General features: G+C 34.5%; 1 protein-coding gene across 1 annotated transcript; it reads right to left on the minus strand.

The window, feature by feature from the left end:
* Positions 1-5,152: 5,152 nt before the first annotated feature.
* LOC115229979 (caspase-3-like) lies at positions 5,153-6,720 on the minus strand. Its single transcript, XM_036499467.1, has one exon. The coding sequence runs from the start codon at positions 6,450-6,452 to the stop codon at positions 5,616-5,618; it is 837 nt and encodes a 278-aa protein (XP_036355360.1). The 5' UTR covers positions 6,453-6,720; the 3' UTR covers positions 5,153-5,615.
* Between the last annotated feature and the right edge of the window lie 8,786 nt (positions 6,721-15,506).

A 15,506-nucleotide genomic window follows, 5' to 3' on the forward strand; every position in this document is an offset into this window, starting at 1 on the left:
AATATAAAACTTATACATCATAATGCTACACTTATATAATATAATACTCATTGGTACAATAAAGGAAGGTAACAGAACAAAATAAAACAAAATATATATCAGTGTATATATTAATATTAATAAGTACCGATATTATACTATTTGGCTAATAGTTTTTTAAAAAAACTAACACATAGGAGATGAAAAATAATAATTAAAACCATGGTTCAGTTCATAAATTCTAAAGCTATGAAAGTTAATAAAAATTACTATTAATATTAATATAATAATATATAATTAATAATAATAATAAAAAAAAAAAATAATAATAAATATAATAGATACAGTTAAGTTTGCACCAAGTCCATCCTTCAAGATCGAAATAACTATGAGTTAGAAATGCTGACCACTAGGTAAAGAAAATTTAGATTAATTCGATTGGCTATTGTTGAAATTTAAATCACAAAAAAATTATACGGTTGGTTAGTCAAGGAACGCCAATATTCACACACGCATCTACAGATCAATCGCACATACACACATAGTTATATTATATACATACACTTATACACATACATAATCACAAGCAACAACTAGCACATAGATAAACAAAAAGGGAAGCAACTATGCTACCATTTAGTCCTTCAAAATTATAACTGTGCCTCAAATAACGAAAAAGAACCACCCCATGCATTTCATAAAATATTTAATTTAGATATAAATATTTTTTAAATATCAGTATGTTACTAAGTCAGATAATTATTTCATGGGTACTTAAAATTTATAACACCGTTTGTTGCATAGTAAACATACGGTTGTTAGATTATCGTAAGTTTGTTATGATTCCAAGTACGCTAAATTATAAAATATAAAATATATATTAATTTATATATTATAAATAAATCACTTATTTACTTAATAAATTTAATGCCATAATATACCATTTAGGCATTAAAAAATAGAAGGGGAAGTACTAATGTAAACGCTTATGAGAACATCACAGAAATTTTTAAAAATTTATATTATAAATACTTAAGATAAAATGTGATAATAAATAAGAAGGAAAATACGAAGGAATCAATACGGTTATACACATATTATAAGTACAAACGCAGTATATATGTATTCATATATTATTAAAATTAAATAAAATAAATGATAGATATGTAGTATAAAACTACCCTAGTATAAGTAAATAAGTAAAAAATAAATAGATAACAAATTAGATTACTTGATATGTATGTAAACATCTACACTTAAAGAGGCAAATAAATAAATATTAGAAGACTAAATGCAGAGATTGATAACATTAACAATAAAATAAATAAAAAATAAATAAAGTGAATATATATGTTATATTGTTTGAAAGTCAATATGTATGGAAGGATAATTTAAAGTACAGATCCAGAGGACTATAGATAACTAAATATATAAGGCTGGTAATATTTATAAAGCCAAATGTATGTAATGAGAAAATGAAAAAATGAAAGAGGTTTATTAGTAAATAGCATAAGATACAAATTAGGTGAGTACAAAGAAGACCAAATATACAATAAAAACCTTCCAAATAAACATACAAAAAACCTATATATTATAAGTGTCAATTGTTATCATCATCCAAACCCAAAATCAACGAATGAGTTAATTTCACATTATCGGCTATATTCCTATCACTAGTACTAGTATTGGTAGTAGTAGTATGATCTATTACATTTATATTATCTCTGACAGGTACGGTGCACTCATTATTAGTAAGGGGGTTGTTCACATTCGTTCCAAGAAAGTTTCTGTTCCTATTATTATTAAAGAGGGGCAAATTTCCTGGTCTAAATTCAATTTTCTATCCTTATAGAAGTGATCCAGTTTCCTGTTATTAAAAGAGGAGATATGGTGGCTAGATTTGAGTAATGCTATATCCCACTCTAACAGTACTGCTGTTAATTAAAGGACTAAATTTATTCTTATCCTTACCAAAATGCCTAAAATAACATTATGCAAAGCTCTCACTATGTTTTGTTTTAATCTGCATTGCATATGGGATAATCAACCATAGTGTATCCTTATCAGAATTAGGATTGCCTATAGAATTATTGTTATTTGTAAAAATCCTATTCCTAGACCAATCCATAGGATTACTATTCTTACCACTGTCATTGTTATATCTATCTATATCAATATTCCCATGGTTATTGCGCAAGTAAACTTTACCATTATCATGTCTACCATAAGTTTTAATTTGTATATTATTATTAATATTACTACTATTACCCGTATGCTCAGATCTATTTGAGCTACCGTTCACCTTCCGAGGTTAACATCACTTCTACATTTATATAGGTGTTATCATATATTCTATTTTTACTATTCTTATGTATATTTTTTTTATCCTAAATCTATGGTGTTGTTCCTGATAGTTCTACTCCATTAGGAGGGTTCCCTTAGGTAACCATATCTTACTTTTGTATCCTGCCTTAAGCAATGCTGCATTGTATCTATCACAATGCTTGTTAAAAATTTCCTCGTTAGAGGATAAACTAGAAATTCTCTGACTAATGCTACGCACTAGTGCATTTTTAATTTGAGGGGGGTGATTACTTGAACGGTTAATATATATTAGGTTAGAATTAGGTTAATATAGGGTTCATGTAAACCATTAGTAATGTTACAATAACATCTAAATAATTAGCAGAGTAATTTCACTTTCAATGATAATGGATAGGCCGAAACTTTTAAAAAATTATTTATTCTTTTTTTCAGAAGATCTAATCTCCTATTTGATGTATTCTTAACACAAAATAAGCGTCATCCCTGTATAATCCACCTTTTAATTCAGGGAATTCCCTACTAAAGTTTCTCTAATAGATACATCCCAACTAGATCAGTCACCTCCGCCGAGTCCGGCGATCCCATTGTGATATCGAACAAGTTGGGTGTGTCCTTTCTAGCCCAAAGTTTATTATCAAACTCTATTAAAGTTTTCCTGGCTGTTAGTATAAACCTTAATCTCCCCCATACTTAATTTAGTGTATTTCTAGCAAAAATTAAGGACTTATTTAATATATAGGGTTAATGAAGTGTAATAATTCTGTATATCAAATTGGATAAATTTATTTCTATATAGCTAAAGTTGTTACTGTCACAGACCTTAATGGCAGAAAACCAATCCAAAGCACCCTGAGTATTCTTCCAAAGGTTTAGTTTGATTTTATTGCGGATGGTGGGTAGATATTTGTCTAGAATGAGTTTGCTTAGTCTGCCTAAGTCAGATTTAGTGGGGCAAATTAATCTGACCTGTGTGTTTCCAAGAAAATTCTCTTTATGATCCTTTAGTGTAATTCTCGGTCTAGATGGGGTGTAGGGTTCCGTTTTTTCTTCTAGGTAGTAGTCAAATATGATTCTCTGATCTCCAGGTTCAGTTTTCTAAGTGTACTAGAAGGTACTACTTTGTATTTCTTGGTTTTTTTCTTTGTGTAGAAGATCATGATATGCAGGAATGTCAATATTATAGATGTTGCGGTTTTGTCAGAATGTGTTAGAATGCCGCTCTTACCTTTGAGAGTTCTAATTAAATCTTCAATTCCCTTTGGTGCGGGTTATATCTTAAAGGATGATTTCTAAATTTTATGTTTTTTATAGTCTCCCATAGTTCTTGTTCAAAATTGTCTAGATGTATATTTGGTGGAGGAGACTTCCTAGATTTAAATGTAGTGCCTGTTAGTTTTAATATTTCTTCATAGGTACTTCCAATTCCATTACGGATCGTTTCCCCAGTGGGTTGTTGGTTTATTTTTTTATTATAGTTCTCATGGTGGAAAATCCTCCATCTGATCCTGTGGATGAATTCATTAATTCTATAAATTAGTTCTTTAGTGTAATGGTCTTTGGTAGGGATAGGTACATCCTTCATTGATGAATTGATCAGTATTTTCTCCATTCTTCTAGCAGTAATGATCAAAGGAACAAATATACTACACTAGGGTGTATTCACATGCACTATTAATATTTAAATCAATAAATGGATGCTTCTATACACCACTATGAGCAATCAGGTTCCTCAAAAGATAAATTTAGATTATAAAATGAGATAGGGGTTGAAAATTCAACCCACCATGGGATAATATATATCCAATATACTGCCAGATAGGTACCCAACAAGATTAATACATAGATGTTAAAAATTGTCAAACAATCAGTTCATATATATATATATATACATAAATATATACATAAATATATATATATATATATACATAAATATATACATAAATATATATATATATATATATACAAAATATATACATATATATATATATATATATATATATATATATATACATAAATATATACACACATATATATATATATATATATATACATAAATATATACATATATATATATTACATAAATATATACATATATATATAATATATACATAAATATATACATATATATATATATATATAAATATATATATACATAAATATATACATATATATATATTATATATATATATACATAAATATATACATATATATATATATAAATATATATATATACATAAATATATACATATATATATATATACATAAATATATACATATATATATATATATATATATGTATATATATATATACATAAATATATACATATAATATTATATATATATACATAAATATATACATATATATTATATATATACATAAATATACATATATATATATATATACATAAATATATACATATAATATATATATATACATAAATATATACATATATATATATATATATATATACATAAATATATATATATATATTATATATATATGTATATACATAAATATATACATATATATATATATATATATATACACATAAATATATACATATATATATATATATCTATACATATATACATATATATATACATATATAATATATATATACATATATATACATATATATATATATTATATAATATATATACATAATATATATATATATACTATATATATACATATATCTATATATATATATATTATATATACATATATATATTATATATATATATTATATAATATATATACATAATATATATATATATAGATATATATATATATATATATATAATGATATAGTTTTTACCATTAATATTAAGAAATGAAAGCCAAATTATGAATTTTATCACTTTTACAACATTCGAAATTATTTCAACGAAAAGGTTCGTGAAGAACAAAGGATTAGGAAAGTAATTTTTCTTAGTAAATCTATTATTCTATCAACTTCATAATTAAAATGTCAGTCTCTGATCCCGGTATGTGATCTGCACTGCTACTTTCTCCTGTTGTACTTGAACTTAGCGAAATCGTTCTTAGAACCAGACTTCGTCGCTTAACAGGAGAATGGTAGCAAGTTTAGAATGGACCAGCTGCTTGAATCACTGCCACATATCACCGAATAAATTTTAAAGTACATGAAAAATATTATAATGAAATGAAATAACACATTTACACAATAGAAGTGAACAAGGAAAATTAGCAATATTAAAGTTACATACACACACACGCACACACATACGCAGACTCACACATAATATTAGGGGAAGTAGAGTGGAAGAAGGTTTGGAAAAGTGAAATTTTACTTGTGAAATTTTAATTTCTTTGTTAACATGTTTAATATGCAAGGAACTTGCTTCCATTTTCCCGTTTTCTTTTTTTTCTTAGTATATTTCTCATATTCATAGGCAACTCTACGATTTACTGAAAGCATTAATCGTTGCAGTTCAAGTCGGTCTCCGTCTTTTTCCAAAATGTGGGCTAATGACTGAATAAACCACGATCCAATAGTAGAATTTTCCCAGGAGTAAAATCCAGGGATAGTGGAATAAGCCAGAAGCACGTCTGCCCAAAGTGGTAGTTTTTCACTGTTTTGTATTCCTTTTCCTGGACAATCTGGTTTATCTTCAGGAAAAAGAGCGGCTTGTACGAAGAATAGTTTTGGCTTTCCCATTAAACTTTGACACCTATCAGGAAGTAGCATTTGCATTAAGCTGCCTAGTTTTACTTTGCCATCAGTACCATGAATCACGTTATCGTCACCACCGTGAGTCAATATAACACAAACGAAGCAGTTATAGTTCTCATAGTTCATTTTGGATAGATGCTCAAACTTCTCCTCCATCTCTTTCACAGACAAATTCTTGTGGTCACTCACATCAAAATGCAATGATTCCAATGCCTTTTTAATTGCTGATGCATCTCTGTCGGATCCTTGTCTTTCGTGTATTTTATCATTTTCGAAGTTTTGATTGTTAATTATTAAAGCATAATTTTTACCACCATCCATTTTGTATGTGTTATTCGAATCGATAGTTATACTGCGATGTGTCTCGTCATCATTCGAAATGTTTATATCGCTTGTTAGCTTCTCAATAGGTGAACTTGCTTCATTACTTATGTAGTCTGGGTAGTCCATAGTTGATCGGGATATGTACGAAGGTGCAGAAATGAATCAAGGAAATAACGAAGCGTGGATTGTTATGAAAGTTGAATTTCACAGCAGTTAAGGAAAGGGAAACGACGATATATTAGCGCCGTTCTCGTCATTGTCCAGCACAGGAATAAAAGTGAAATTGAAATAACTATAAATATCAAGATGGTGTGAATAACGTAAAGGATTATTCAATAGATATCAATAAAAATAGGTTTAAAATAGACATTCCACTAAAATTGTATGCGATACAACAGTCGTTAATCAACGCAAGACTACGTTTCAGTTCAATTTTACATGCTATCTGAATATATACGGAAGATATATTATGCTTTATTAACAACCGGTTATTATTGGCTACCAACGAATCAATGTTAAGCTTACTACGTTTAGCTCAGTAAATGGGGTAAGCAAGTTTTCTATGCAGCTTAATGCACACAGGTCACCCATTAGCGCTACTAGTAACATGTAACTCAATACAACCTGTCACATGGTCGGATCGTCGGCGACTAAACCGACAACCCTATGGGACGAAATATGAGACACGTCAAAGGGAGGAGAAACTACAGTGTAGTCAACGGCCAATTCAACAATGTGTGATTGTGATCGTGTGTGAATGTGTGTGTGTGTGTGTGTGTGTGTGTGTTGTGTTTTATATATTGTATAACACTTTATATTTTTATGTGCTTCTACATCCCTGAATTTATTTTATTCTGTTATCTCTATTTTATCTTCATCTTTCTATCTGTAATTGGGGTACACCCCACATGGCGTAACATCCATGCCCTGCATTGCTGAAATGGAGTTCTTCAGCTTCGCTGCTGTGTTTTTGGATATTTTTGCTTACTACTTGTGATTATTTTCACCACTCTGTTCTATTTTATTTTTGTTTACTTGCCTGTTGCATTTTATTTTTTGTATTTGAAAGTATGGCTGCAGCTAAATCATATAGCCTCTGCAATTTGATGGATACAATTAAAACTGAGGAGCATGCGGCAGCCTACTTCGCAGAGAAGGCTACTATACCATCGGTTAAAAAGTGTAAAAATGGACACTTGATGAAAAAATATGTAGTCCGAGGGATCCTTTACTGGCGGTACTCTCGAAAGGCTGCAACGAGACTGTATCCGCCAGAAAAGGTACATGGCTGGAAGGTAGCACACTTCTGCAGACTGTCATATTTTTTTTGTACTCTTGGTTCAAGGAACTGACTACTGTCCGTTATTGTGTAGAAGAACTGCGAATGAGCCACACTACAGCTATGTCCAAGAAGTATGTGCACAGGACATACTCATCACCCAGCTCAAAAAGGTGATCCTGGAAAGATTGTCGAAATAAACGAGACAGTTTTCTCAAGGAGAAAGTATAATCGCGGAAAGGTACTACCTCACCAATGGGTTTTCGGAGGAGTGTGTCGCGAGACCAGATAAATTTTCCTTTATGCAGTACCATGTTGGAATCGCAACACACCAGAAGAATGCATCCGCCTTTCGATTCTCCCGGGAACCACGATATTTAGCGACCTATGGAAAGCCTACTCACACATTCCAGAGATTGAGAGGTATAGTTTTCGACATAGAACGGTGAACCACAGCGTCGAGTTTGTTAACTCCAAAGCTGGAACACACACGCAACAAGTGGAGAGCACTTGGGTGTGTGGGAAATGGGTTAACAAGCGACGGTGTGGTACACAGTTCTATTATTTACTCCTACCTCTGCGAATTTGTGCGGCGCAGAAGATACGAAAAGTGCGATCTTTTCAAAAATTATTACAATGCATTGCAAGATTTTCAAATCTTGATTAAATGCATTCGTGTATGTATGTTTTTTTTATGTATCTTTTCCTATTTATTTTCTGGCGTTTGCCTGATTTTTTTCTTCTTTTTCATTTGCTTATTGCCAATTATTACACCAGCCACTTTTGTTTTTTCTATACTTCTCTGCTTGCACTGTGTACTGCCATGAAATCTTACAGTGCACTTCAAAGTGTAATATCCTGCATTAAAATTCATTTAATCTCTGCTTGTATCTTTCCATGTATCCCCGTTTTTGGATGTGTTATACTTACCTGGTTATTTTCTTATAATGTACCTCTTCCCGAACTGTGTATCTATTGCCATGAAATCTTACAGCACATTTCAAAGTGTAATATCTTGCATTGAAATTGATTTAATCTTTATCCGTTTGTATTGTTTTTCCTTTTGTTTACATTGTGTACATGCCACGTTATGGATTAGGTTAGGGTTAGAATTAGGGTTAGATAGCATGCTAAAGTGTAAATAGCCACGTATACTGTATGCTAAAGAGGCATTAATTGAAACGGATTACCTATCAGAAATTTAGTCATAAAATGGTTAGCAACGTCAACACACTTCCCTTCACACTTCTCTGTTTCTGAGGGCAATAAAATAAAATACTAGATAAGTAAGTACTGAGTCAATAGACCTGACTAATTGTGTCCTACTATAAAATTTCTTGCTTTGTGCCTTTGTTAGAAATTGTAATTAGTACTATTATTTAGTGCGAGCAAAAGAAAAAATGGTGTTCAGAGAACATCTGCTGGCTTTCCCAAACTGTTAATGTGAATGCAGAGAAATTTTTTTTTTTTTTTGCAACTTTTGTAAATTAATGTCTGAAGAAAAATATATTCCTTGTAGAGGTTGCCATTCTGGAGAGAAATGATTGAATAAAATATTTAGCATAAGGTTTGAGCTGTGAGATATGCTAAAGAGGATGATGTGGGCTCAGTTTGATATAGTATACAGCTTATTAATTCACAGAAATAGAAGAGGCTGTTTTTTTTTAGTTTTTTTTCTGTTTTATTTGAACAATTTGGCTGGACCAAGGGGCTGTATCCTTGGCTTTTGCATTCCTTCTGAGATGAAAGGCTTTGCCTAATATCTTTGCAGGCTACTCAAAACTGGTAAGATTGACACAGTTGATCTTGAATAATATATTGGTAACTGCAGAAGAAAAAACATGGGCAAGGGAATTTCATAAGGCTAACAATCTGGTGAAAAAAGATTTAATGCTTGGTTTGCAGGTGAAATACAAACTATGTGAGCTTCGAACCTCTCGTCGCTAGATGCTGTAACGTGGTTTGTATCCAATATAGTAGTAGCACCACTATTGGGATAATGGCATACGATACACGGTACCAGTGTGATACAATAACAAGATAATGCAGTACCAATAACAACGTAACAATCTATTTCTTTATTACCTGTAAGGCTATACAAATAAAGCTTGTCGACGAATACAAAACATAACGACAATACAAAACGAGACATAACATAAATTCGGGGAACTAAAAGTTTACAAAAAGAAGATGAAAGGATGAAAAATAAAAGAAACGAATGATAGCATGAAAGAATGAAAATGAGGCATAATGCCCACTCGACCCCTGAAGTCAAGTGGTTACATTGATACATTATTTTTAACAGTCTTTTCTCTTTTTCCTTTTTACAATTAAAAGTTCACATTAATAGAAGATTTTACAGATTTTCCTCTTTTTAATAAAATATATCCTCATACTCCACCAAAGACGGCGGGGCGTCACGCAACCATATTACTTGTATTTCTTTTATAGCTTCTCAAAATGTATCCAGAACTCTCTCGTACCTGTCTTCATGTACCAAAGTACCTCTGTCACTTGCGTTATATTCCTCTTTGGGCAGGTTCACTCTCACCACTCCTTTCCATTTTGTTATACTTTTCTCCGCCTCTACACATTTTTATAGACTATCAGTACACCTTCATAATTGCATTCTTCCTCATTTGTTGCTACTGCCACCACTTGCACACTTTTAGGTTTAAAATGGTCATTACCCTTTTGTGACTTCTTAGTTTCTGTTGACTTTTCCCTTGGCTTTCCGAATAAAACGCATTTCTAGGCATGTTCCTGACCAACTCTCCCCAAAGCAGAGAGAAAGCACCGCCAGCAAAACCGCTGCAAAGTAGCACAAAAACAATTCAAAAACTGTTAAAAACACTGACACAAAATAACAACTGTAAAATTAACTTACAAACTGCCACAAAAATTAACGCCGTCCGACTCGACTATGATTTCTTTATTTGGCACTACGGCCACAACACAGAGGGGGACACTACAAGGACAGACGCAACACTACAGTGGGGACATAAAACGAATGAGAATGAGAGGATATATAAAAATGAAATGGCTGCATGGGCCCCACTTCCATGCAGTACCATTTGAACGTTTATATAAACCATTTACAATCGTTCTTATTGTTTTTTCTTAATCCCATTTTTTTCTGCTTTTTTTTTAAATGAAACAATTTTACTTTTCTTTTTTCATTTTTTCAACAAAACAATTTTTGTTTCTTTTTTAATACCTCATGAAAGGTTCTAAATCTTTTAGGTCCACTACTGGTGGCAATTCGTCGAACTCCACCAAAACTACTGGCGGGTCAATCCCGCTCGCACACATATCTTTTAATCTGTTGTAAGTGTCCTTGTCAACCATGATGGCATTAGCATTCTCTGAATACACATCCGTGGGTAACTTCACTCTTATGTTAAGTTTAAATTTAAAAACTTTCTTTTCAGTTTCTTTGCTTTTCGCATACGTCACAAAATTCCATCGATTTTTTCTTCTTCTTTGTTTTCTCTTTTCCTGCTCCACTCTGAACAGTCTCTCCATTTCACCCTCGTACAGTTGCACTCCTGAAGCCCTTTCCTCCACTGGAATAACCGGTGTCTTCACCATTGTCTCCTCCCTTATGTAACTCCTCCTCGAATACTTTTTCAATTTCCTTTTCACTTTCTTTGTCCACCACCATTTTGTCTTCCTTCCTTCTGGTCACAACCTTCATTTCCACCTCTTCTTTCTTCGTTTTCTGCTCCTCTGGCGAAGGGCTCACTCTCTCAATTCTCTTCCTTTTCTTAACCATCTTGAATTCCACCTCCGTTGTTTTCTCCTTTATCTCGAACTGTACCACCTGGACCGTACTCTCCTGTCTCTCCATCTGCTCTATCTGTTGTTCTCTCTGGGGGCACCTGGCCTTTTTCACCTGAATGTAAAACATATAGGCGGCTTGTCCTCCTCCACCACTCTCATTATTAAGTCATCGGGCAGCACGATCTCTTCAACAATCCGGTTTAGGCCTTCCTCTGTTGCTTGGACGGTTAGCTCAATCCCATATCCCTAGCAGTTAACACTTTGGGTCCTTGTGACCTTCAGTATCTTGGCCTCCTCATTCATGTCATACATTATGGCTGTCATCTGCCATGTTTCTTTCAGTTCTGGGGGCACTTTGCCAACTCGCACTCTGGCCACACGTTTACCAGAGTACGATGGCAAAGTACCCATTCCTCCGACCTTATTGCCTCCGTGAAGTGCTTAATTGCTTCCTCTTCTGATGCAAAACGCACCTCCACAGTAGCGTACTTTCCCCCTCTTGTTATGAACGTGATTAGTCTTTTAACACTCTTTCAACACTCTTCAATAGCCTCAATTGACGCTATTTCTATCTTCCTTGTTTCTATCTTCATCGTCTTAAATATCACCGTCCTTTTCGTTATATTGGCTGTTAGTTCCAGAGGCGGCGTTAATTTAAGTGTATCTCCATCTCTTTCCAGCAACTTCTCGCATTCCTTAATTTTTCGTGGTTCCACCTTTATTTCACGTACCTCCAGCGTTTCCGCATCTATCCCTTTTCCAGTTGCAACCTCATAACTGTGGCCACCTGCTAGCGCTTTCTCCATTTTTCCACAATCGGGAAAAAAACCAATTCAAAATAACACTAAAAACAATTTGAACAGTAACAGTCAATCAAACAAATATTTAACACTATGACTTACGTCTAAAAAAACCACTAAAACCGGATGTGAATCCGACTTTGCTATGAAATAACACGAAATTCTACGAACCATATATGCTCTTTCGGTTTAGTCCATTCCTCATAAGAGGGTATCCTGACTCTCATCACAACACTGGAATTCTTTTTTACTCTAGGTACAAGGCACGAAATTTTGGGGGAGGAGGCCAGTCGATTAGATCGACACCACTACGCAACTAGTACTCAATTTATCGACCCCGAAAGGATAAAAGGCAAAGTCGACCTCGGCGGAATTTGAACTAAGAATGTAAAGATAGACGAAATACCTATTTTTTACTACCCACAAGGGACTGAACACAAGGTCAGACAAACGGATTAAGTCGATTATATCGACCCCAGTGTGTAACTGGTACTTATTTAATCGACCCCGAAAGGATGAAAGGCAAAGTCGACCTCGCTGGAATTTGAACTCAGAACGTAGCGGCTAAGCATTTCGCCCGGAGTGCTAACGTTTCTGCCAGCTCGCCGCCTTTCATCACTATATTAAGAATAAAGTTATCATTTTGATTTTCGCTATTCCTTGTGTACACGGGGATTTATTATCATTTGAGAGATACCAGCAGAGACCAACAAACCATTTCTGGTCTCTCTGCTGTCCTTACACACTCTGCAGTTCTCCTCCTTTACACACCTTGGTTTACTGAGTATCCTCTGCATTTACATTTACCGTATACAAAGTACACATCTCTGGTGCTGGTACAATGTCAGAGAGCACCCACTTCATGTTCCATCAAGAACAAACTGTTTGACATGGAGCTGGCTAGCAGGGAGCTGTCCAAACTACAATTGTCTCTTGTGGCATGGTTTCTATGACTAGATGCCCTCCCTAATGCCAGCTAATGCCAACTGTGAATTAATAAGCTGTATACTATATCAAACTGAGCCCACATCATCATCTTTAACATGTCTCACAGCTCAAACCTTATACTGAATATTTCATCCATTCGCAGAAAATGATTTCAAATTTTAGTACAAGACCAGGAAATGGATAAATCAGTTATGTCAACCCCAGTGTTCAACTGGTACTTATTTATCAACCCCAAAAGGGATGAAAGGCAAAGTCGATGTCGGAGGAATTTGAACTCAGAACGTAAGGACGGACGAAATGCCACTAAGCATTTTTCCTGGCATGCTAGCGATTCTTTTCTACTCTAGGCACAAGGCCCGAAATTGTTGGGGGGGGGGGGTGCAGTCGATTAGATCGACCCCAGTATGCAACTAGTACATAATTTATCGACCCGAAAGGATGAAAGGCGAAGTCGAGCTAGGCGGAATTTGAACTCAGAACATAAGTTAGGACGGACGAAATATCAATTTCTTTATTGCCCACCGGTGGCCAAACATAGAAATGGACAGAATAACTGATGGGATCAGTAATGCGATATGATTTTACATATAATATGACTTCAAAAATTTAAATAAAATATTTAAAAAATCGAATGAAATTAAAAATACAGAGATAATACAAATGAAGCTATGATAAAGCCACGCTCCGACCCCACAAGCTCCGATCTATCACTGGTACCTTTTTTTATTCTTTTTTTTTTTTCGTCTTATTCACACGGTTCCTTGCACACACAGCACTCGTGCGACATGCTTCCATCTTTTTTTGAATACACTCACCGACAGGCATCTCCTCTCCAATCACACCATCTTTTTCAAGTGAAAAGTGAAAAACAATTTTAACTCGTGTCCGGAGATAAAGTTACCCGTCTTAATCCCTTTTATCCTTGTCTTCCACACTGCCTCTTTCGCTATTGCAACAACAGTGAGAAAACAATTATTACCTTTATTTGTTAAAAATTCCGGTGGGTCAACTTTATAATTGACCCAGTCGACAGCTGTACTCTTCCTTCGCCGGACAACAAGTGTTCAGCATAAACCCACATTTCAGATATCTGAAATGTACAATACCGTGAGGGACGGTTTCCCTATCCACCCCCACATCTTGGATAGGTCGGAGAGTGAGGTTTTCCATGTCTTGCGTGTTTATCCCAAATGGGTAAGGCGCCCCTGTAACATTGCCAGGTCAAGGACATTTGGAAATTGTCCAACGTTCTCAACCCGAATGTACAGTGGAACAAGCTGTCGAGTTAAATATACCCGAGATCTAGAGTCCCCGCTAGGCCATCGTCACATTCAGACTCTATCAACCCGCTTTATAAAAAACGTTTAGAACCCCCACCGCTGGCATTGCCCTAGGGCCGGAATAGCAAGAGGGCCTTACGGCACTCTTTATGCCACTCACTCGACCTCGGTCTACGAGAACACCAGGCTTCCTGTTCGCAAAAACTGTTGAACTCGGGGAACATTTGTCTGACTAGCGGAGACCACACCCTTTCACCATCCAGGAGGATCCAGAGATGCCTCAACCTCTACGCATGCCTGTGCATCATTAACCAAGGCATCCCTAAACCTCCCTTTAACGGCTTCTGACAACAGATAGTGCGTTTCACAAGTGGCAACTTGCCCTTCCACAAAAAGCGAAAGAGCTACCTCTCCAACCTGATCACCCACGAATCCGGACAGGGCACGACGGTCAGGCTGTAAATAATGACCGGTGTGATAAACACATTGGCCACCTCCGCCCTACCTTGCAGGGATAGCCACCGCCAAGACCAGGTCTTGACTATTGCAGCCACCCGGCTGAGCATTTTTGAAGTCCAATATGTATTCTCTGTGACGGTAGCTTGCAGGAGGTTAATATTATCTTCCCCGTTTGCCAGGACTGCAGCCATCAAGCACACAGGCTTTACTCCGGGTGGAATTCTTGGTATTCTATCAAACCTTGGATGTTCTGATTCCCGTGGAAATTGGGATTAATATTGTATCTAATGATTTTACAGTGTTGTGCCGTTTCTGCGTTCTTGAACCTCACCACGATGGTTCCAAACTTCTTCCTTCTGGCTAGATATGTAATTTCCTGCTAGATGGGTTTTAAACATTTTGCAATTTTTTGCTCACATATCTTATCAATTTTTCGAGCTTTTAAGCAGAATGTCTTAAAAATAATAATTTTCCTTTTTTCCTCCGTTAATCCTTCTTCTGGTATTTCCACTTTTACCGCTCCATCTCGTTCTGTCATCATTCCCTTGTATTTTAATATATTTTTTGCCAGTTGACAGCTGTCGCGTTCCACTACCAGCTGCTAACGCAAAACTTTTTCTTTCTTCATTTT

The sequence above is a fragment of the Octopus sinensis genome, unplaced genomic scaffold (assembly GCF_006345805.1).
Source record: "Octopus sinensis unplaced genomic scaffold, ASM634580v1 Contig13996, whole genome shotgun sequence".
NCBI lineage: Eukaryota > Metazoa > Mollusca > Cephalopoda > Octopoda > Octopodidae > Octopus > Octopus sinensis.

Bases quoted from the DNA above. Each gene is read 5' to 3' on its own strand.
- LOC115229979 (XM_036499467.1), bottom strand. From the start codon at position 6,452: ATGGACTACCCAGACTACATAAGTAATGAAGCAAGTTCACCTATTGAG.